Source organism: Lissotriton helveticus, chromosome 9 (genome assembly GCF_964261635.1).
Source record: "Lissotriton helveticus chromosome 9, aLisHel1.1, whole genome shotgun sequence".
NCBI lineage: Eukaryota > Metazoa > Chordata > Amphibia > Caudata > Salamandridae > Lissotriton > Lissotriton helveticus.
In genome coordinates, this window is record NC_136070.1 from 886,670,548 (window position 1) to 886,695,177 (window position 24,630).

General features: G+C 45.6%; 1 protein-coding gene across 1 annotated transcript in view; it reads left to right on the top strand.

The window, feature by feature from the left end:
• The window catches only part of LOC144781956 (cytochrome P450 2G1-like), a 288,870-nt gene that overhangs the window by 235,944 nt on the left and 28,296 nt on the right, over positions 1 to 24,630 (top strand). The window contains exon 8 of the mRNA XM_078661046.1: positions 24,342 to 24,483. Coding sequence (XP_078517172.1) covers positions 24,342 to 24,483 — 142 coding nt within the window. The remainder of the gene's footprint in view (positions 1 to 24,341; positions 24,484 to 24,630) is intronic.

Below are 24,630 nucleotides of genomic sequence, written 5' to 3' on the forward strand. Positions count from 1 at the left end.
GGGTGGTCCCACATTTCCACCCTAATCAATCCATTGAACTTCCTTTTTCCCCAACCTGACTCACTTGTAGAAAGGGTTTTGCACATGTGAGGAGTTAAATAAGCTCTCATGTATTTCATTAGCAGAACTAAAATATTTAGGAAGACTCAACAACTATTTGTTGCTTTCTACAAAACTCGCAAAGGAAGGGCCATTTCTAAATTGGGCATTGCACAATAGATTGTTAAATGCATGCAAAATAACTTTACCCATTCCTCCTAGAGCTCACTACACTCGTTCAAAAAGGAGCTCTTATGGCCTTCCTAGGAAATATACCTATAGCTGAGATATGGAAAGCAGCTACATGGTCTACATCACCTATATTTACAAAACATTACTGTGTAGATGTACTGGCCCCTCAACAAGCCAGTGTGGGCCAATAAGTTCTATGTGTACGTTTTCAAACAGCTGTAACTCTCACAGGCTAAACACCGCTTATGAAGGAAGTCTGCTTTACGGTCTATGATAAGCATGCGTACCTACAACCACACATGCCCCGGATGAGAAATGTTACTTACCCAGTAAGTATTTGTTTGAGGCATGTGGTGCTCTAGATTGACATGCAACCACCCTCCTCCCCTTACGCCTGTGCTTATCCTTTCACTACTTCACACAAACTCCTTTCGCACGGACATCTCTATATACTACACTTTACCTCACGTTTCATCCTCACCTGCCTTGCGGGAAAACAATCTTAACAATGGAGTCGATGAAAAGTGTACTACCAGCAAGAGGAGGAGTCACACTACCTTGTGACTCAAGACTTTCATCAAAGATAAACAACTTGCACACACCCGAGCCCAACACTAAATGGCAGGATTATGCTAAGCATGTGAATCTACAGCACTACATGGCTCGAACAGATGCTTGCTGGGTAAGTACCATTTGCTTTTCAGCTCAGACTTGATCGAGGTCCAATCCATGTCCAAATTATTAGAAGGGGCTCTTGAAGAAGATGGTGGGGATGCTATTACTTTTCCTTGCTGGAAATCTTGATGCAGATGAGGGGAAGAACAGTTTCACCAACATCTTGCTCAATCTCCTATTCTGCCCATACCTCCAGGTGATTGTATGTTGGCTATGACTTTCCTGCAACAATTCTGTTTGCTGCTGAGACAATTCCATTTCTGATTCACTGTTATCCATTACTGCTGTTACTGCAGTGCTGAGAGACATGAGCTTAGGTCCTGAAGTTGACGTTAATGCAGGAGTGATCTTCCTCCCAGCCTTTCCTTCCCAGAGAAGGGTGCAGCAGGTACATCACATTTCCTGAAAAGGATGTGGAGTTGAAACGAGAGGTGATGCAGGCTACTCCTCCTCCTCACTGGCCACTTTCTTTACAGTGACCTCCTTCTTCATGCCATCCTCTTAGCACTAGCAGACGCACTTAACAGAGGAGTACTCAGCCGTCACTATTGTAGGATGCTGACTTTTTATGTGGTAGTGCGAATGTGAGGGCACACCATGACAACCCTTATTCTCCAGTATTAGGGGTGTCTTTCATAGATTCACATGCCTGAATCATTCCCCGTCGTCGGAGTGGGAGTCTCAGGGTACATAAAAAAGCAATAAAATGCCATAACATCATAGGAAAAAACCAGTAATTCCCAACCAGGAAGTAAAGTAGCCAACGCTACAGGAGAAAAAACTTCCACACTCATGACTATCCTAGTCATTTTGTATAGTCCAAACTACAGCCAATCAGGCGACAGCACCCACCAGAATGTTATCCCCAGAGGCTCAGGCTCTCAGATTTTCACCGCACGTCGTGTGAAAGGGAGACTCCCTAAACTCTGCTCAGTTTCTTCTCTTATTCCAGTTGGATTACTACTTTTCAAGTATGTCTTCTAAGAAATCTTTATTTAGAGCATGTGACTCTTGTGATAAGCTCCGGCTTTTTTAAGGAGGACCCCACAGACAGTGCATCTATTGCCTTTATCCTGATCACCAGGTCAAGGACTGTAAAATTTGTAGAACCTTCCCTCAAAAGACCCTCAGGGACAGAGAAGGTCGCCTGCTTTTGTGGCTACAAAAGCTCAAGGATTCTGATAATCCTGTGTCTGAGGTAGGCAGTATTGCCTCTGGTTCTACTTCAGCCTCTAGGAAGAGGCCTGCGACTGAGGTGTTAACATCTCCTGAGGCTAAGGTGGCTAGGAAACGTCTGCCATCTAAGGGGTCTGACAAGCCTGCTACTCCCCCACTCAAGGAGAAGGAGGGATCATCTACAACCCCTAAAAAATCTTCCAAGAAATTGCCTCTGGCTTCTGAGAAGAATTTGCCTCAGATTCCACCACTGTCGTCGACGGCGCCATCTCCAACTCCTTCGTCGACGAGGATCTCCATCTACGCTACATCTACGTCGACGAGGATCTCCATCGACGCTACATCTACGTCGACTGTAACATTTTTATCTCCTAAGCCTCATATGATCATGTCGATGGCGGCTTCTTCGCCTACTATGGTGTATGTTTCTGTCAGACCTCTCTCGTCGAAGGCGCAGCTTTCATCCGCCGTCGTCGGCGCATCGCCGTCGACAAGAGTGTCGACGACATCTTCGTCGGCGCCTTCTCTTCCGTCGACGAAGAAGCTACCGTCGGCAGGCTCGTCGACGAGTTCCACTCCGTCGACGACGATTCCATCGTCGACAAAAATGATTCCGTCGACCAAGTCCGTCCCGTCGACGAAGTCTGTTCTGTCGACGAAGTCTGTTCCGTCGACGAAGTCTGTTCCGTCGACGAAGTCTGTTCCGTCGACGACGTCTGTTCCGTGGACGAGGTCTATGTCACCGACGACACCAACACCGTCGACGGATCCTTCATTGTCCACGTCGACGATGACCTCGTCTAAAGCTAAATCCACTGCAACGAATCCTTCAGTGGAACCAATGTCGATGCCGCAACTATCCTCTTGTACCGCCTTACAGGTCTGGTCACCTTATACGGTTTTCCTGACGCCCAAACAATCTTTGCTTCAGAGACGTGGGTCGACTGTGGTGCTCTCACCCCTGCATATTTCTCCACAAAGGATACCCCTGCAGGTGTCTGAAACATTTTTGGATTCTGAACACAGTGAAGAAGACTCAGATATTGGGGAAACCTTTGGCACAGCTACTAGTCCATCCGAGTTGAATATCAAGTATCAAGAGGACGAACAGGATGATCAGCAGTCACCTGAACATATGCTGTCCCCTGTAACTGATGTCCCTGCCACGCAGGTGCCGATCGCATTGCTCACCAACCTCCAATACATGTTGGATGACTACTACAAGAGGTTCCCACCATCAGAATCTACAGGCTCGGTGCCTCCTACACCTGCTACGGAAGCACCTATACCAGACTTTCAACCAATAAAGTCTCCTCCACCTCGTCCGTCCACTCAGCCTGAGGATCCACAGCTTTCAGATGAAGAAGACCAGAGAGAGGAAGGCGAAGTGGATGATATGTCGGAGTGGGATGAATATAAGGTGCAAACTCCCTCTCCATCACCTCAGGCTACCCCGGACTCACCACCAGTAGATGTGGGTGGTTTCCACCTCTTGATGGAACGGGCTACTAAGCGTTTCCATATTGATATGGAGCAAACGGAGCAAGAATGTTTTCTTTATGACTTTAAAGACCAGCCTAGAAAACAAGTCAAATCCATACCGATCATTGACTTTATCTGGAAGGAGGGTATAAAAGTAATGTCTACTCCAGCATCCATTCCTCCGGTCTTGCCACGCATCGAGAAGAAGTACAAGGCACCTGCAAAGTCACCTGCGTGCCTTATAGGACAACCGAAACTGGACTCAGTTATCATCCAGGCGGCGCAAAAGAGAGCTAGAAATCCTTCATCTACAGTTGCAGCCCCACCGGACAGAGATGGCAGGCGCTTGGATGCCATTGGAAAACGCGTTTCAACGATGGCAGCTACCATAGTCCGGGCTGCTAATTCTTTTGCCATCCTGGGCAGGTATGACCGGCAGATGTGGTCGGACATAGCTCTGTACATAGACCTCCTTCCTGAGCCTTCTAAATCTGAAGCGATGAAGATCTTGCAGGAAGGACAAAGAATCTCAGAGGAGATTATTGATTCGGCGGTTGACGTCGCCTCAACTGGTTTCCGGCAGCTAGCTGGTGCTGCTGTTTTGCGTAGGCTGGGGTGGCTACGATCTACTTCTTTCCGTCAGGAGGTACAATCTAAGGTATTGGATATGCCTTATGATGGTGAATTTCTGTTTGGCCACAAGTTGAAGAAGCTCTACAAACAATAAAGAACGATACGGAAACAGCTAAATCCTTGGGTACACTTCAATTTTGCAAGCCGCCCTTTCGAGGAGCGAGAGCACGTCGATCGTTCTCAAACAGAGGTGGATACACACAACAATCTTTCTACAGGCAAGGAAATCAGCGCTACCAGACCCAGCGCTATCAAACCTATGGCCAGAGGAGAACTAATTATTCCCAGAACAGGGGAAAAACTACCTACCGCGGAAAGGATAAGCGCCAATGAGAACCGTCACTTGTCACCACTACTACCCCATTCTCAAAAAAAGGTTGGAGGACAGATATCAAAGTTTTACTCAAATTGGCTATCGATCACATCTGACAGGTGGGTCCTGGATATTGTAACCAAGGGCCATGCCTTAGAATTCGACCATTTTCCTCCGAATGTCCCCCCAAAGGGCCCACCTCCAGCTCACCTGGGGGAGCTGTTTGCCCAGATCAATTTGATGCTACAGAAAGGAGCAATCGAGAGAGTATCTCAAAATATGGGAATGGGATTTTACTCCAGATTTTTCCTAATAAAGAAGAAGTCCGGAGAATGGCGTCCGATTCTGGACCTCCGTGCCCTAAACAAATATTTGAAAAAGTTAACATTCAGGATGTTATCACTTCAAGAAATACTGCATCTTCTAGCAGCGGGATACTACATGACCACCTTGGATCTCCAAGATGCATATTTCCATATCCCCATCTTACCTCGCCACAGAAAATTCCTGCGATTCAGAGTGGCTGGCAGGGATTACCGATTCAAAGTACTTCCCTTGGGTCTACGTTCGGCGCCAAGGGTGTTTACAAAGGTCTTAGCCCCAGTGGCTGCTCACCTCCGGCTGGAGGGGATTCAAATATTTCCATATTTAGACGACTGCCTATTCAAGGACAGTTCTTAAGAGGAAGCGCACAACCATCTACAACGGTGTCTGGACCTTTTCCAGTCCCTGGGTCTCTCCATCAACTTCGACAAATCCCAGCTGATACCTTCACAAAGACTGGCTTTCCTGGGAGCAACCTTGGACACCCAGTTGCTTCAAGCCTTCGTCTCGGACGAGAGACAAGTCAAAATACAAAATATGGCCACAAATCTACTTTCAAAAGGGTCAGTTTCAGTTCGACTGTACAAGTCTTTTCTGGGGATGGTATCGTCTTGCATTCCGTTTATACCGAATTGCCGACCCAGGATGAGGCCTATACAGGAAGAACTGAGCTTACAATGGCTACAGGTTTCCGGCTCTTTCGAGGATCTCATTCAGATCACACCTCTCATGCGGAGGTCTCTCCACTGGTGGAAGCAGAGAAAACCTCTACAGCAAGGTTGCGCTTTCCTCCAGGATCCGCCGAGTTTCACAATAACCACGGATGCATCCCTCGACGGCTGGGGAGCTCATCTTCAGGGCCTAACTATCAGCGGCAAGTGGAACCCTCAACAAAGGCGTTGGCACATCAACCGGCTGGAACTGAGAGCCATTTTCCTGGCGATCAAAGCATTTCGGGCAATCATCCAGAATGCCAATGTGTTGGTACGCACAGACAACACAACGAGCATGCACTACGTAAACAAGCAGGGAGGAACAAGATCACTTCTCCTTTCTCAGGAAGCTCAAAGGCAATGGACATGGTCATTACAGCACAATCTCAATCTTCAAGCGGTGCATGTTTGTGGTACGGAGAACGTCCTGGTAGATGCACTCAGCAGGACAACCGTATCCACTCCAACTTCATCAGCAGACCGTGGATCGGATCTTTCAGCTATGTGGTCATCCAGACCTAGACCTCTTCGCAACCAAGACCAACAGCAAATGCCGATTCTTCGCAAGCTGGCATCCCCACAAAGACTCTCAGGGGAATGCGTTTTCGATCGACTGGTCTCTGGCATATGCGTACGCTTTTCCACCAATTCCGCTAGTTCCCAGAGTCCTGCGGAAGATGAAGAAGGAGCCATGTCGGCTAATTCTGATCGCTCCCAGATGGCCTCGCCAGTACTGGTTCACAGAGCTCCTTCTCCTATCGGAGTGCAAACCGATTCAGTTGAGGCCAATCCCGGACTTACTCTCCATTCAATACGGCCAGATTTACCATCCGGACCCAACATCGCTGAAATTAGCGGCCTGGCGCCTGAGTACCGTGAGTTTGCCCATCTAAACATCCCTGCAGATTGCAAGGAAGTTCTGACCAAGGCAAGGGCACCTGCTACCATAAAGACGTACAGTCTTAAATGGAAACGTTTTTGTGTCTGGTGTCGTTCAGCTGGAATTCACCCCTTTTCAGCTAAACCAGAGGAGATTCTGCCTTTTTTCCTTCATCTGGCTCGCTCAAGATTATCTCATGCTACCCTAAAAGTTTTCCTGGCAGCGATTTCATGGTATCGACAAGATGGGACTAATTCTCTTTACTCTGTGTGAATTATACAGCAATTTTTTAAAGGTCTTTTTATAATGTTCCCTCCGGTACGTCGTCCACCTCCATCGTGGCATCACAATGTAGTGTTGGCACAACTCATGCGACAACCATTCGAACCTATCCACAGAGCAGATCTGAAATTTCTTACGTGGAAGGTGTCACTTCTACTGGCCCTAACCTCCTCTAGGAGAGTCAGCGATATCCAGGCTTTTACTGTTCTTCATCCTTTCTTACAGTTCACAAATGACTCTGTGGTGCCCCGCACCAATCCGAAATTCATTCCAAAAGTACCTTCGGATTTCCATCTGAATGAACCGGTGGTTTTAAAAACATTTTTTCCTAATCCTCAGACACCTGCGGAAAAGGCATTGCATACTCTGGACATTAAAAGATGAACGTCTACATTGCGCAGGTCTGATCAACTATCTGTCACTTATGGGACAATTCGTAAGGGACAAGCAGTTTCTAAACAAACAATTGCAAGATGGATATCTGCAGATATTGCATTCTGTCACGCTCAAGCAGGAAGACCGTTGCAAGCAGCTCCTAGAGCGCATTCAACAAGAGCAGTGTCTTCATCTACAGCATTATTTGCTGGAGTTCCTCTTCAGCACATCTGCAGAGCGGCAACCTGGGCCAGTCGCCATACTTTCACCAAACACTATTGTTTGGATGCAGCCAGCGAAGCCGATGCTTCAGTGGGTCGAGCAGTTCTACGAAATCTTTTCAGCTAAGGTGAGCCTCTGTTTCCCACCTCCTATTACTGCTGTCAGACTCTTATGCTGTCTATATTTGTCACATGGATCATTTAAGTTGGACGCTTCAGTCATTAATGATTCTGAATACAGCTTATTTTAGTTGATGCTTGGTGAGCACAATCTAATAGAAAACGGCTGCGTCTCTCAATCGAACTCGCAGGAAAGTTCGCTGCAAGTGATAAACAAGTATCCTCCCATGACAGCACTTTACTGTCATTAGACTGGTTTCCCTGTCAGCCTCAAACAAATTGTCCTGAAGATGGTCTGCAAGCCGAAAACAGAACGGACCGAAACGTCGACCTCTGCATCTATTTCTAAGTGGAAGTTTGTTTTTCCCAAGTTACATATTCTCAGTTTTGATTTCTGTGACTTGTGATATATGTGGAATAGTTCTTTTATTTATGTACTGTTAGCACAATTTGATTTTGGCTTCTCTACATAATGTTGTTACTGTGAAAAGTCTTTATTCATTCATTATTGTGTACCCTATTTTTTACTCTCAATGTCAAAATAAGAATGACATTCTTTTCCAAATACCAAAGGTTTACCGTGTTTTCATTCTTCTATTCTCATTGTTGTTTTGTTGTCTGTTGACACTAAGAAGTTATCTCCAGTTGGAGTCACATCCCTGACTAAGCCTTTTAATTCAGTAGAATCTTTTGCTTAAACAAAATCCCTTGCAGGTACTGTTCACTTTATCGCATTATTGCCCAAACCTACAAGGGTTGATTGGGTTTCCCTCCTTAATACTTTTTTAATGAGGGAAGGCAGCAGTCCCAACGTGATCACAGAGTGGTATGGAGTCAGTGAGACTGCTGACCCCAGTTCACTCCATGATGAAGTGTCACTGATTGATACTCCACCCTCGGCTCTTCAGGGCTTCAAAACTGAAGCGCCCAGGTGCGAGGCAATCAGTAAAGCTTCACCTCGTCACTGAGCGGAGGGCCTCAGAGACCTTTGCTGAGCTGAGGATGTCACACCCACTGGAGCTGTGACTTCCTCAGCCAAGCAAAGATCAGCTCAGGCAGCCAAGAGCCTGCCCATTTTGTGCATGTCTGGCTCCTGGCTGCATGACCGGAAATGAAAAGTGTCTGTCAGGCTGACCTTTGTTCAGCCTGACACACTGTCCGTGAGGGGCAAAAGGTGGAGGGGCACATGGCCCCACAGCTCTAATGGACCTGCCATGGATGATCCTGACCGAGAGCACCCTGTTTCATCAAAAACAAGATGGCGAAACCCTTCCTCTACTTTACATTTCAGATTTTCCTCCTTAGGGGTGTGCCCAGCCTGTAAGTGTGACATGTCTTCTGACTAGGTAATTTCCCCACCTGATCTGGTGTCAAATGGGCCTCAGGGCAGAGGGTGGCTTCTTTCAGGACTGGGGGAAACCGGGTTTGCATTTCAAAGGCGGCAGGGGCTTTGCAGCCTCTGGCCCTGTAATGCTATTTTCACTAGCCATCCTGCTGGAGGTGTTATGAACACCTTCTTCTGGAGCAGGTTTTGTTTTTGGCCTCTGAGACTGTGATCTCCCACCTCCAGGGGGCCAAAATTGTGTCTGTGGTGGCAGGCTGGATGTTACTAGTCAGCCAGCCAGAACCTTAGAGGACTAGTATATTTCATGGGGCACCTCTAAGGTGCCCTCTGGGTGGCTGTCATCTAGTACTGGCATCAGTATAGATTTATTATGATTGATACCAGGCACCATTAGTTTCAGTGTAGCCATCATGTTGCTGGGTAACCCTTAATGACCAGTGCCTAACACATATACTTAGGATGGCTACCTGATCACATGCAATATTTAGCAATGGTACTAGACATCTCAGGGGCATATCACCTTATGCAGATACGTCCTCACATATAATATGATGCACCCTGCCTGCTGGAGGGGTGACTTGCATATAATACATGCAGTGTACATTAGCATGGCCTACAGGGAGTGTGCTATTTTGTGTTTTTAGAATGGTTGGCACCATTTAATGCAGCCTGCAATGGCAGTTTTCATTTAGATTTTGTGAGGGTCCCTTAGAGTGGCCTAATACATGCTGTACCCCTTAGGGACCCTCTTTAGTATCCATGCCCTGGTTACCAGGGGTACCATTTACTAGGGACTTACAGGGGTGCTGAAGAACTTGCCAATTGGGTTACAATTGAACAGTTCCCCTTGTTTTAGGTAAAGGGCATTGGCACTAGGACCTGGTTAGCAAGGACCCAGTGCACGATGAGTCATAAAGCGGCAGTACTAGGGCAAAAAGTGGAGGTGACCTTGTCAAAAAGGGGCACTTTTCTACACCCCCCTCCATACGAAAAGGAATGAGACTAACCTTTCCCAAGAGAATCTTCATGGTCTAAGTAGGATCGGCCATCTGCTTTGGCAGTTCTGTGTTCTGTGTTCCACTGTAAAGTCCATTTCCTGTAGGGAGATGGACCACCTCAATCGTTTTAGGTTTTCTCCTTTCATTTGCATGAGCCATCAGAGAGCTCTGTGGTCAGTTTGAACTAGGAAGTGAGAACCAAACAGTTATGTTCTCAGTGTTTTCAGGGTCCAAACCACAGTGAAGGCTTCTGTCTCAATTATTTTTTGGAGAGTAACCTCCTGCTAATGAAAGTAACAGGCTGGTCCTGGCCATCAACATTGGTCTGGAATAGAACCACAGCTATCCCATGTTCAGAGGCATCTGTCTGCACTATGACCTGTTTTGAATAATCTGAAGCTTTTAGAATCGGTGCTGATCACATTGCTGCCATCAGTGTGTCAAAGGCCTTTTGACAGGTCACTGTCTAGTTGACTTTCTTTGGTTGTTTCTTGGAGGTCAGTTCTGTGATGGGTGCCACAATAGTACAATACCAATTCACAAACCTCCTGTAGTACCCAGTCAAGGCAAGAAATGCCCTGATTTGGGTCTGTGTTGTTGGAGCCTCCCAGTCCTGAATAGTCAGAGAAGGTGACCCAAGTATACAATTGAGCTTTTCCCTATATTGCACTTGCTTACCTTGATAGTAAGTCCTGCTTTCTGCAGGGCCTCAATGAGCTTTGCAATGTGGATTAGGTGATCCTGCCAGGTGGAGCTATAGACAGCAATATCATCAAGATATTCTGCACTAAAAGACTGCAACCCAGCCAGGATGTTATTTACCAACCTTTGGACGGTGGCAGAGGCATTCTGTAGTCCATAATTTGAGACAGTTTTGATTTTGCTGGCTGTGCAGAGGTTCTTTAACTGCTTCATACTAAAATGCAGATAAGGGGCCCGGTTAAGTTCCTAGACTACCTCATCTGTGCCAGACATTTTTAGTATAGTTGGGACCTTCTTAGATAATCGACCAAAAATTCAAAAACACTTTTAGGGCCTATTATACTATTACACTTTTTACATTTCTGAAGTAATGAACTAGGGGCCAGATGTAGGTAATTCTCATTTACCGATTCATAAATACCGAATTTTACCGATTCGGTATTTATGAATCGGTAAATAAGAAGGTGGGAGATGTAGGTAAAATGTTATTTGCATTTACAGAATCGGAAACATTCGGTATTTACCGATTCGGTAAATACCGAATCGGTATTGCCCATTGATTCCTATGGGCCTTGAAGCCCATAGGAATCAATGGGCAATACCGATTCGGTATTTACCGAATCGGTAAATATCGAATCCTGAAAGGGTGCAGGGGGTGTCACTTTGACACCCTCTAGCACCCCAAATACAGGCATGTGTGCCATGTGGCACACATACATGTCCTAAGGGCATGTCTGTGTGTCACATGGCACAGGTGTCCCTCGCTCCTTCAAACAAGCAGCTGTCTTACCTATTTTTAAAAAAAAACATGCGGACCCCACAATTCTAAGCAACTATCGTCCCATTTCCCTCCTTCCCTATTTAGGCAAGATTCTGGAGACCTATGTCACCCGCTGCCTGAGCTCCTTTATAGAGACATCCTCCTTCCTGGACCCCCAACAAGCCGGATTTAGACCCCTCCATTCTACTGAGGCGGTCATAGTAGCAGTTATGGATGCCCTCAGGAAAGGTGCCGATAAAAACATCCCTCAGGCCCTTGTCCTTTTAGATCTTTCGGCTGCATTCGACACGGTCGATCACGCCATCTTGATCGACCGTGTCCATAATGCTGGCATTCAGGGGGTGGTCCTTAACTGGCTCAGATCATTTCTTGACCAGCGCTCACAAGCTGTTCACTTGTCTACCTTCTCTGCACCCCTCACATCCCTTTCCTGTGGTGTCCCCCAAGGTTCTGCACTATCCCCTCTCTTATTTATTTATATCTGCAACCCTTACTAGCGTCTCTTCGCAACTCCCCTATCACAATTTTCAATTATGCGGATGATCTTCAGTTAATTTTTCCCATTGATTCTTCTCCTTCCACCCGTCTTAATTTTCAGTCCACTATGCTGACTATTGCAGAGTGGATGTATCACAGCCAATTAAAATTGAACCCCACAAAAACTGAACTTGTTCTTGTGGGGGGTCCCACTAACCCCTGGAATTCCACTTTCTGGCCAATCTCCCTGGGGACGGCACCTACCCCTGTGAGAACAGTGAAGAGTCTGGGGGTGATTATTTCTGAAGACCTTTCGATGAGACCTCAAATCAACTCGGTCATCTCATCCTGTTTTTTCCATCTTAGGCGGATACGCAAAATCAGTTGGTTTCTCACCAGGGAGGCCTTAATTCAAGTCATCATTGCTCTCATCACCTCCAGGCTCGACTACGCCAACACGTTGTATACGGGTATTCCCGCATGCCACCTCCATCGGCTGCAGCTGGTGCAGAATCAGGCTGCCCGCCTGATTTTTCGCCAGCCTAAACACCAGCATGTCACTCCCCTCCTTCGCAGTCTTCACTGGCTCCCGGTCTCTAAGCGCTGCACCTTCAAGCTGGCATGTTCAGTCTTTAAGGCCCTCTCCGAGGCAGCCCCAGCCTTTATCTCATCCGCCTTGACACGTCACATCCCCCTCAGAGCTCTTCGCTCTGCATCCCTCAACCTCCTGGTGGTCCCCAAATTCAAACGTAAAAAGCACGGCGGATTGAGTTTTTCTGTTCTGGCCCCCTCTATTTGGAATTCCCTGCCATCTACACTTCGTTTATGTCCCAGCTATGACTGCTTCCGCAGCTTATTAAAAACCCGGCTCTTTCAGTCTGCCTACGAATAACCCCCCACCCTTGATCACAGTACTTGTCAAGAGCGCCATGAAACCGTTGGTGAAAGTGCGCGGTATAAATAATTTTAACGTAACGCACACCTGAATTCGGTATTTTACCACCCAATAGGATTGGGTGGTAAAATACCGACTCTTAAGGGCCTGTGGCACTCTGTGAAGTGCCACCTACATTTGGATTTACCGAATCGGTAAAAATACCGATTCGGTATTTTACAGAATCGGTAAATTTACCGATTCGGTAAATTTACCGATTCTGTAAAATAATGGCCCCTACATGCCGAATCATAAATACCGGTCGGTAACGGCCGAATTCGGCCGTTACCGACCGGTATTTTGGCTCCTACATCTGGCACTAGGGTACTTAACACAAGGCCCTAACACATCAGATTGGAACATTTAGAAAAAGTCAAAAAATAAAAAAAATAATTTTGACTAATATCAACTGTGGGCTTCTTTGTGGAAACACCTCTTGACCAAGTGATATCAACAAACGGAGAGGCTTGTACCCCGCCGCTGATCCACCAATGTTGGAAGCTGGCTTTTTATGTGGTAGTGCCGATCTAAGGGCACACCATGCGAAAATTACAGACAAACCTTATTGGTTTACAGGGTTTAAATTAATAATCCCAAATCCTCTGTGTGGTAGTGTGGTCAAGCAGCTTAGGCTGATTAGCAGGTATTGTTAAGTATTGTTTTTTTACAGAGTCAATAAATGAGACACACACTCAAGAAGAAAAACCAATACCAATTTAGATAAACAACAAGGATTTTGATATCATTTTAAGCACCACGATCACTGATATCAGGTAAGTACTTTTCAGAGATAAGAATTTTTACAGTAATAGAACATTCTCAAATAATAGTTTTGCTGTATGAGCCTCAAACGCAGTAATATTATCTTTTGGGGGAAACATACACTGCATAGATATACTTGCAAGTGGTTTTGAAGAATACATTAAGGCCCACATGCATCAAAGCAAAAACCGGTCACAAACGGGCATATTCTCAGAATCTGCCCCTTTGCGACCGGTATTTTTGCATTTGGGATGCATCATCCCAAATACAAAAATCGCAATTTATGTAATCTCTAAATTGCGATTACTTAAATGGCGATTGCGTTTAAGGAATCTCAAATTGAGATTCCTTAAATGCAATGCATTAAAGTAAAAAAAATAGCAATTTCGCTAATAGGGGGAGCAAATTAAAATGAAGTTGAACAGCCCACGAAATTGAATTTGCAAAAACTTTGAAAAATGCACTAAAGTGTACTCATGCAGATTTCAGGGATGCAACAGGGTGTCCTTTTTGACACCCTGTCACCCTTAAAATTGCATTCTCAATTTGCGATTCTCTAATTGAGAATCACAAATTGAGAATGTCTTCCCATTCATTCCTATGTGCCTCTAGGCCCATAGGAATGAATGGGGAGGTATTCCTTAACCCCTTCTACGCTGATGACGAACTCAGCTCGTCATGAGGTACACCTCTCGTACGCTCATGACGAGCTGAGCTCGTCATGAACCGCGGGATTTCGCGATTCTCAGCGCACAGCGGGAAAACGCACCGCGCGCATGGGGTAATTGCGACTCACAATTTGCGAGTCGCAATCAAGGAATGTTTAGAAATCACTATTTTTTTAAGTGATTTCTACATGCATAGCCATTTGCTATTCCAAATTAGCGAATCCTTATTTTTCGCTAATAAGGAATCGCTAATGGCATTGTTGATGCATGTGCCAGTTAGAGACTTAAGGTGCTTAGCGGATAAGGTCCAAAAATCCAACAGAAGTTTGTGTTTACCTCCTTTAGTGAGTCCAGGTGCAGAGTTGGGCTATGAGGTAAAATCAGTGGCAAAGGTACCTGCAAAACAAAGGCTGCAAGTGGGGACATGGGGAAAAGTCTCTGGAGTACAGGGACACAGTTGCTTTCTGTGAACCTAGCCTGGCAGGCTCGGTGAAGAGGTGCTCTGGCCTGTGGGTCGCTGTAGTTAGATGCTCTCTCTTGGCTTTGGTGACTTGGAGAGGGAGAGATAACAGGACAACAGGACCACTCTCGGTGTTGGCCTTGGTGATTCTGAAGTCCTATGTCGGCAGGTCAGTTTTGACGTTGAAGTTGCCCGGACTGGACACACAACAAGCTATGGTTGCTGAAAATGCTCGGGTATCTAGGGTATTGTTGCTGGGTGACTCCTGGAAGGCCTGCTGTCTCCAAACTCCACAGGAACATGGATCTAACCACCAGGACCAGGAAAGACTTCTTCCTGGTGAGAGGCTCCCTTGACTTTTAGGATAGTGGAGAGTCATAGGGACGTTCTTCATGCAGTTGTCAAAATTACAGTTATCTATCTCAGTTGTTAAAAACATGTGTCAGGCATTGTTCTACTTTCCATGGGCGACTGGCGATCCTGACCGAGTTATTCCCTCTGATTAAATTCTATTATGGTATTTTTTTGTGCAGAAGATGCTTCAGAGTAGGAAGTATAGGGTGGGGGATTTGGGTAGCGGTTATGTTGTTTCCCATTGGGTTGTGTTTTTCTATGTTTTCTTTGTAGGCATATATTCCGAGGGCTCTCCACTGCAAATGTTCCTAGCCAGGCGCCGGACTCCATTATATGGTTTACAGATCTGCCCCCACTTCCGTGGACTCTTGGACTACTCAATCACTCTTTAACCCCCCTAACAGATGGTTAGAGTCGTCTCCAAGAATGGGAACGGTCTTTTGGACCGCATCAAACGATTAGTGGATTTACACTTTATCAAGAGATACAGACCAGATCTGGTCTTGCTCCAAGAGACGCACCTCATGGACTCCACCTACCCTTTCCTCTGTCTGTTTGGGTACAATCACATCTTACACACAGGGTTCTCTAAGGGCTTGTGAGTTTCTTGCATATCTCATTTTCTTTGGTGGTGTCTTTGGTCCACGAAGATCCCCAGGGAAGATACATGGACATTGAAGTCCGTCTGGCAGCCAAACAGTATAACTTTTTCACATGCTATGTTCTCCAGCATCTCTTGCAATCCAGGCCCTGGTGATAGACTTCCCTGTAGGGGCGTCCTTGTTAGATGGGGATGTCAATCCTGTCCCAGATGCCTTATTGGTAACATTCTGTGCATTTGACCTCCTGGGCTGATTCCATAGGTCTCTGTGATGTATGGCTTTTGTGGGATCCTGCACAGCGATCCTATCCACACATTTCCACTGCCCACGAAACTGAATCCAGAACTAACCTCCTTTGGCTGCAGGCCTGTGACTTGCTCCCACCCCAGACTGTTCAGATCCTGCAGAGGGCATATCCAATCACTCACCTCTCCTTCTCAAATGGGGTACTCAGCCGAACGCCCTCTGTTTGATGTGGAGATTTAATGCGTAACACCTGATGGATCAGGAATACATGGAAATCATAGGAGAAGAACATTAAGCCTTCCTGCGAACCAACCACGGTTTAGTGTCCTCCACTGGGACCTTATGGCCGACGAGCAAGTCTATCCAGTGAGGCCTGCTTAAAAGAACTGTGCCAATTGGCACAGGTGACAGATCTAGAGGCCAAATTCCTGTCCTGGAGCGCCAGGCTCGCGATTCGGACTTGAGAGGGGGCGGGCGTAGTCGACTGCCACCTGGCACTGGGATTGTCTAGACTGTGGCAGATCTCTCTGGAAACGGCAAAGCAGTGTTAGAGAGTGTTGACCCAGTGGGTGTATTACTCGGGGAATAAGTCTGGCAAATTGTTGTACTGGGTGGTGACCAGTGATATCTCTAGGAGGATTATGCCAGCTATTAAAGACTCCTCTGTGACCCTCTGTGAGGACCAGCCTGCGACTGTGCAAACGTTTGGGGCATTCTACCAAGATGTCTACACTGCACACCTGGCCTGCATTGCGGGATCGAGGCCCCCCTCTTTCGGGATATCACTCTGCCCTCCAACTCTGACTCCTTGTCCCAAGAGCTCGATCCGCCTCTTATAGCAGAGGAGGTAAAATTGGCAATAGCTGACCTCCATTTTTGGCAAGACCTCTTGCTCAGACATGTTCCCCATTAAATTCTTTAAATGCTATAGAACCCACCTGCTACCCCACCTGTTGACCTTCTACATCAAAGTATCGAGGTGTGGCTCTCCCCCCGCCCCCGGATCTTTTGTGTTTATACCTAATGCGAGCCAGCCCTCAGACCGATGCTTCTCATACCGACCGATCTCCCTCATTACTGTGGACATCAAGATCTTTGCTAAGACTTTGACCACCGGATTGAGCCAGACACTTTCTTATTTAATCCATCCACACCTGTGTGACTTTCTGCCATGAAGAAGCACTGGGCATTTCATTCAGAGGGTGCAGCTGGCCCTTTCTCAGTCACACTGGCCACTCACATCTGGGTCAACAGTTTCCTCTCTCAACCTTTCCATATCCTCAGAGGCATGCATCAATACTGCCCGTTTCCCCCCTATTGTTTGCCGTAGCCATAGAGCCGCTGGCACACCTGCTCAGATGTGATGCGTGGATTTGGAATGGCAGTTGGAGGGTAGAGTGGAGGTCCACATTGCTTTCTATGCAGACGATGTTCTGCTCTTCCTTGGCAACCCACAGTCATCATGCTCTAGATGTTTTTAACTCATCCGTATGTATGGTGAGGCCTCTGGCTTGTGTATCAGTGTGCCCAAATTGCTCTCGGTGGGAGTGTCTGCAATGCTACTGGACAGCACTGGTGCCCCAGTGCGACAAAATTCCTTTAAAAATCTTGGGGTTTATATCTCCTGCTTCCCGGATCTGACCTAGTCCCTCAATTTTCCACTTCTTGCCTCAACTTTAGATAGGGACCTTCATAGGTGAACCCACCTGCCGCTGAACCTTCATGAATCCCATCGCAGTCGCGAAGATGAGGTGTCTTCTCTGATACCTTGATGTACTAACATATTTTTCCCATCTGATTCCTCAAATGTGGGTTCAATCCCTGACTTCAAAATTGACGATCTTCGTTTGGGTAGATTGGCGATATCTGGTGGCCTTTGCCTCAGAGCGGAAGTCCCCTTGGCAGGACTGATATATATGGCTATAACCTTGCAGCACATTCCAGTTAATGAGTGGTATACACAGGGTGGGATGATCCTGCATATCTACTTGAGCTGCACCTCATGGGATTCGATGATCTTCTTGACATGCTCTATGGTAATCTGATACCTCCAACAGCTCCGTCCTGTACCCTGGTGTTGCTGCTTTGTTGGAAACCAACTCTCCACCTTATCCAATTGGTTTGCCGCCTTAGGGACATGACACAGTTGTGGCAGGGTACATGGCTTGGGCAAGCGTCAAGTCTTACGTGGTTTGCCCTGTGGGACCAGATGGGGATCACATACTTGTGATATGTTTGCCAAGAGGGAGCATTGATGTCCTTTCAGGAACTGCAAGACCACAATAGCTTCTCCCACACACAATACTTTCAAAACCTTTGTTTGCTCCGAGCTCTGTTGTTCCACCTCTTGGTGGATACCCATATCCCCAAATACAGTCTTCTTGAGGCCAAGCTCATGATGGGAAGAAAGGGTAGGGTAGCCATCTCTGTGATTTACTGTTCCCTGATTATCAATGCACCAGATCAATTCCCCCTTCTTGAACAGAAATGGGTGGGCGAGTTGGACAATGATGACTAAAGGGAGGCGTTCTTAGACCATGAGAGAATTGGCGATCTCCTTGCAACTGTGGATTGGTGATCTCCTTGCGACTGCCATATCGACTGGTCTTGCCCGGCATTGACACCCTTGTGGGATGGGGTGGTGTATGAGATTTCCAAAGCGCTGGGAAGCCGCATTGACCTGGGTCCCCAGATGGCCCTGTTGGGCCTCCTGAAGGAAGCTGGGGGCAGAGAGGTGAAAGAATCTTCATAGGAGTGGGCTCCTTAGTGGCTAAGAGGGACATCGCCTGCAATTGGAAACGACCAGAGTACCCTTCTCTTGCGGCTTGGAGGAAAGGAGTTCATTGTTGTGCAAACCAAGAAAAATCAATTTATGAGATGACAGGCTGCCCCCAAATGCACAATATGATATGAGGTAGGGGATGAGCATATCATAGGCTAACATAATCAGAAATGTGACTTGAATGTGATTCTTTAATGGTGTATTCTGACACTACTCTGATGGTGATGCATGAATATTGGTGGATGATGCCTTGTAACTCTAAACCAAATAAAATGTGGGTATTAAAGAAAGAATAGTGTATTTAATCCATCCATAAACTAAATATTTTTCTCATCAAATTATAGAGACATAGGTTAGTTTGCCTGCCACCAGGGCTCCTGGGACCTTTACGGGAGGCAGGGGGTGCAGGAAATATTCAAATAAATGAATAAAATAATTGCTGGTGCCCATTGAGGGCTGATTGGTCCCCTATGAATGGCAGGGGGTGCTGAAAAAATCAAATTAATGAATTAAAGCATCATTGGTGTCCTTGCAGGGCCCCCGGGGTCTCTATGGGGAGGCAAGGCGTTGCACAGAAAAATGTAATAAAGAAATTAAATGATCCTTGGTGGCCATCCATTATGGTCCTGTTAGATTTATACTCCAGGGGCCATATTATGTTTAAGCACATTTTCATTGTTTGCGCTGGGCGCACCTTCAAAGTGGTGCGCCCGACGCAAACAATCAAAATGCGTCCTATTACCATGAATCCGCTGCCCCCGAGCAGCCGCAAACTTGAGCTGCCCTGGGGGTAGTGTATTCACATGAAATATGGACTGGCTACTTTGAAGACGCTCTGTGTATCACTGTGCATGGGGCAACCCGCCTGTACTTTCAAAGGGTTCTTGGGCAGGCCATAGGACCCCATAACCCCCTCCTGAGCGCTGCCGTCGGCAGGAGCACTGACAGTGCGCTGCCGTTTAAATGGTGCACTGTCTACTGACTGCATCTTTGCCTCTGAGCCTGCATCGGTAATACGGCGTGGGCGCAGAGGAAAAAGGATTGCCTTATTTGCATCGGGCAAACCCCTATGCAAATGATGGATTGCCCCCTCGAAGATAGTATTAGAGAGGGGGCCACACACATGTCTACAGCCCTGTCTGTAATACAAAAGTGCCCCGGGTGCACAAAGCTGGGGCAAATGCCCATTGCGCCCCGGGGTATTACTTCAGACATTAGTTCAAAGAGTGTCATAAACATTTTAACAGACATATTTGCTAGTGAAGGACTAACATTGACTATCCTGTCAGAGTACAATTTTGCTCTAAAGAAATGCACACATTCTTAGAAATGAATGGCACCAGCGCCATACTGCCTTGAAACCAACAGTGCTGTGGAACGCTTCAACAAAACGTTGACGAAAGGAGTATAATTAGCAAAAGTTAGCAACCTTAATTGGAAGGAGGCAGGCGTTGGTTCCTTACTGCTAGGAAGGGGAGGTGATTTGTCGGTTCCTTACTATTGCTGGGGAGGTGATGCATCATTTGAGGACACAATGCATCTGTTCCTTACTGTTCTGCGGTGTAAGTGAAGAAATAGGTGTCCAAGGACGATGCGTCCACAGCGACGAAGCAGGAGCTGCGTCATAGTCAGAGCAGAGCGTTCTGGACTTTGGTTATGCGGTAAACTCACAGAGCGGCAATTCTTCTGACATTCTGTGACGGAAAGCTGGACCCTTTGTTGTAAGCCGCTGTCGCTGGGTCAAACGGGGACCACGCTCCAGTGCTGGCCTAGGCGATGCATTGAATTTTTGCAGCGATGCATTGGTTCAAAATGATGCTGGGAGTCATTGCAAGGATTATATCCTTGAAATCCCCAGAATTCACTTGCAGGGGCCCAGGAACTGGATTTGATATTCCGAACAACAGTTCAGGAGACAAATAATAAATCACAGTATCAAAAACAATGAATTTCAATTTATAAAAAGAAATCAGAAAACGGAGAGAAGAGAAGAAGAAAAATAAAAATAAAAGAAGGGGAGACACAGAATAAAAACTGTCAACAAAGGATTAAAAAAGTTATCACAAATTTATTATAAATAGTGCGCTCAGAGGAATAAGGGCTGGTTAATACAACAATACATAACATACAAACACAACCAAACATGTGGCAAACAATAAATATGTTCCAAAAACTGGTACAACATATACAAAACTCATGTGTCCACTAAAATTTATGAGCCACAAATACGTCGACGGCGTTTCAACCGCTGTTAGAAGTTGGAAGTAACTACGCTAGCAGGATTTTCCAGACCTGCTGCTGGTCGTTAAGACGGGCTCCTGATTGAAAAGCCCCCGAAGGAGGATTGAGTTCTATTTTCTTCTAACTTCAAGTATATTTTATACGAATTATTCAAGTTAATTGGAATTACAATCACCTTTTAATAATTCAACCTTGCAATTTCTGTAAGCACACGTGATTAGAACATGATAGCTCCGGCTTGGATTTTAAATAATTTTGACGCTCTATGAATTATTCCTGTCCTGATGATGACCGCAACTTCTAACAGCGGTTGAAACGCCGTCGACGTATTTGTGGCTCATAAATATTAGTGGACACATGAGTTTTGTATATGTTGTACCCGTTTTTGGAACATATTTATTGTTTGCCACATGTTTGGTTGTGTTTGTATGTTATGTATTGTTGTATTAACCAGCCCTTATTCCTCTGAGCGCACTATTTATAATAAATTTGTGATAACTTTTTTAATCCTTTGTTGACAGTTTTTATTCTGTGTCTCCCCTTCTTTTATTTTTATTTTTCTTCTTCTCTTCTCTCCGTTTTCTGATTTCTTTTTATAAATTGAAATTCATTGTTTTTGACACTGTGATTTATTATTTGTCTCCTGAACTGTTGTTCGGAATATCAATTTACTACCCCTGGTTCAGGTTGGTGGGTTGCCTCTGTGGTTGTGCAGGAACTGGATTTGGCATCACTTGGCAAGTCAGGGCTCTCAGCAGAAGAGCCAGGTACTGGCAGGTGAAGTCTTTGATGGCCTGAGACTTCTTAACAGGAGGCAAGCTCAACTCAAGCCCTTGAAGAACCTTGAAGCAGGATGTAGAAAGCAAAGTCCAGTACTTTCACTTCCAGGACAGACGCAGCAGGCCAACACAGCACATCAAACAGCAAAATGGCAGTCCAGCTCTTTTTCCTCGTAGAATGTCCTCAGGCCAGAAGTGTTCTGAGTACATGGTGTCACCAGTCCAGTACTTATACCCATTTCCGCCTTTGAAGTAGGAAAACTTCAAAGAAAAGTATTTGTAGTTCACAAGACCCTGCCGTTCCTTGCCCTGGCTCCAGACACTCTAGAGTGGGTGGAGACTTATGTGTGTGAGGACAGACACAGCCCTACTCAGGTGTCAGTGTCACTTCCTCCCACCACTCTAGCTCAGGAAGATCCATAAGCCTGGTGATGGGCCATCAGGATATGGAGGGCACATCTCTTCTCCCTTTGAGTGACTGTCTAGAGTGAATGCACAAACAGCCCAACTGTCATCCTGACCCTGACGTGTATTCAGAGGCAGCCAGTGGCACAGAATGGTTAAAGTAAGAAAATTCCAACTTTCTAAAAGTGGTATTTTCAGACCTGCAATTTAGAAACCAATTTCCCTAAAAGATGTATTTGTAAATTGTGAGTCCAGAGGCATTAAACTCTAATTTATATCAGCTCCCAATTGGCATATACTCTTGTTGGAAGTTATAAAGCAGCTGCAATGCTAACATATGGGAGAGACAGTCCTTGCTATAGTAAAAAAACGAAATTAGCAGTATTTCACTACTAGGACATGTAAAGCAGAACAGTACATGGCCTACCTTTAAAATACACTGCACTCTGCCTATGGGGCTACCCTGTGCCTACCTTAAGGGTGCCTTACATGTAATAAAAGGGAAGGCTTGGGCCTTGCAAGTTGGTACACTTGCCAGGTCGACATGGCAGTGTAAAGCTGCAAACACTGACACTGCAGTGGCAGGTCTGAGACATGTTTGCAAGGTTATGGGTGTCACAATTAGAGCCGCAGTCCCACTAGTTGCATTTGATTTTCAGGCCCTGGGCATACATGGTACTCTGTACTAGGGACCTACCAGTAAATCAAATATGCCAATCACGGAGAAACCAATGTACCATTTCATTTTAGGGAGAGAGTATATGCACTTTAGCAGTGGTAAAGTACCAGGAGTCAAAAGCCAACAAAAAGAAATTCAGAACAATACAGGAGGGAGGTAAAAGGTTTGGGGAGAACTCTGCAAGAAGGGCTAAGTCCAACACATCAATGTTAACATTACTGAACTCATTAGGATACTGAAGAATCCAAGCATCACACAAAGAACAAGTGTTGCAAATAAGCCACACCCATTCAGCGGAAGAACAGTAAGGATGTAGTATGTTGCTGGTGTTGCATTTAGGAGCACACTGTCACAAACTTATTAATAAAGCATGGTGTGATAGCCTCTGTAGTTTACAGACAGCCCATTTTCAGTTGAAAGGAGCACTGCTTTTGCATAGACAATTTTAGTGGTAAAACTATATAGCGCAAGCAAAAATATGTGTCAGTGAATATTTGTCATTTGCACATCACCAAGTAAATTGTGTTGATTTCTTTTGACTTTATTAAGCCTTTGTTTCCACCATCACACTTTAGAATTGGAAAAAAAGCACTTCATTTGACTTTCCTTGATATTGATTTTGAAATATTCGTACAGTCTATTTACAGCTATTTAATGTTTTTTGTGTGTTAGAAGAAAACAACGTTCTATAGAAGTTCCTTTCACACCAGCAAGATTTTCACAGAGTTCACTTTACAAAATCCACACACTTTGGAGTAAGCCAAAGAAACACCAGTCTCCATGTTAAAATAATAATCAGTAATTTGGCAGAAGGCTAGACTGACATTATATCTGTCTTTGAACGCACAGCAAATGTGACAATATAAAAACAACATTTAAAGTCATGATTATTTAGCTGGCCTCTACTGACTCAAGGAGCTGTTGTAGTTGTGTCTTCTCCCAGATCACACCTAGGGGCCCTGGTGCATTGTGCTTGCTGCTCCTCTGGTAGCTGCGCCCTGCTAGCTCTTCTGGTAGCTACGCCCTAATTTACTATTAAGTTGTCCCACCTCCATGAACAGAGTTAAAAAACAATGTGGGTGGATTACAGACACCTCATTGGATTGCTGGCTCCTTCCATTACATTGCTCACATAACACAGTATTCGGCGTTGCTTGGCTTGTATGGCACCTCATTTATTTGTTCTTAGACTGCATAGGCTCTCATATGGGGTTAAGCTTTGCTAATGGGACACCCGCCCAAAATGAAGAAGTATCACTTTTCCGATCTGTCCTCACAGTGCAGCTGTCTACATGGCTCCTTATTTAGAACTCTTTAAAATATAAATAGAGTGGGCTTGGCCTCCCGGAGGAGTACTTCTCTCTCACCCCATGCTGTTGATATGCTTTATTATGCTATATCCTATACATTGCTTGCAATACAGTGTATGAGTAACAATTTTACATTTTAAAAGTATAAAGAACCATCACAAAATACATTATTTTTCTTATGGATGCATTGTATGCAGAGAGCAATCCATTTTTTGTTTTTTCACCACAACATTATGTTTAATGTTTTAGTCTGGACTCAAAATGCAAGCCAAACCTATTGGATTTGTTAAATCTGGTTCATATGCAGGTACCTGCGTCTTCCCCTCGTTTAACTCGATAGTCTCGCTGCCAATTTAGTGTGTCTGTTCATGTTGTTATCTTCTGTTTTCAGGACACCACGGTGTTCCCCTTGCTTACCACAGCCCTCAAAGACCCTGAATCGTTTCATAACCCAAGAAAGTTCGACCCTGGCCACTTCCTGGATGAAGCCGGAGCTTTCAAGAAGAATGAGAACTTCATTCCGTTCTCTTCAGGTTTGAGTCTCTTACTTATACTTTTTTGGCAAGAAACTAATAACATATTAGACCACATTCTGTCGACATAAAAACACTGTCAAATGAGAATGGAATCAGTATGTTTTAGAGTAGTTCGCCTTGGAGTAGAAAACTGTACAATTACCA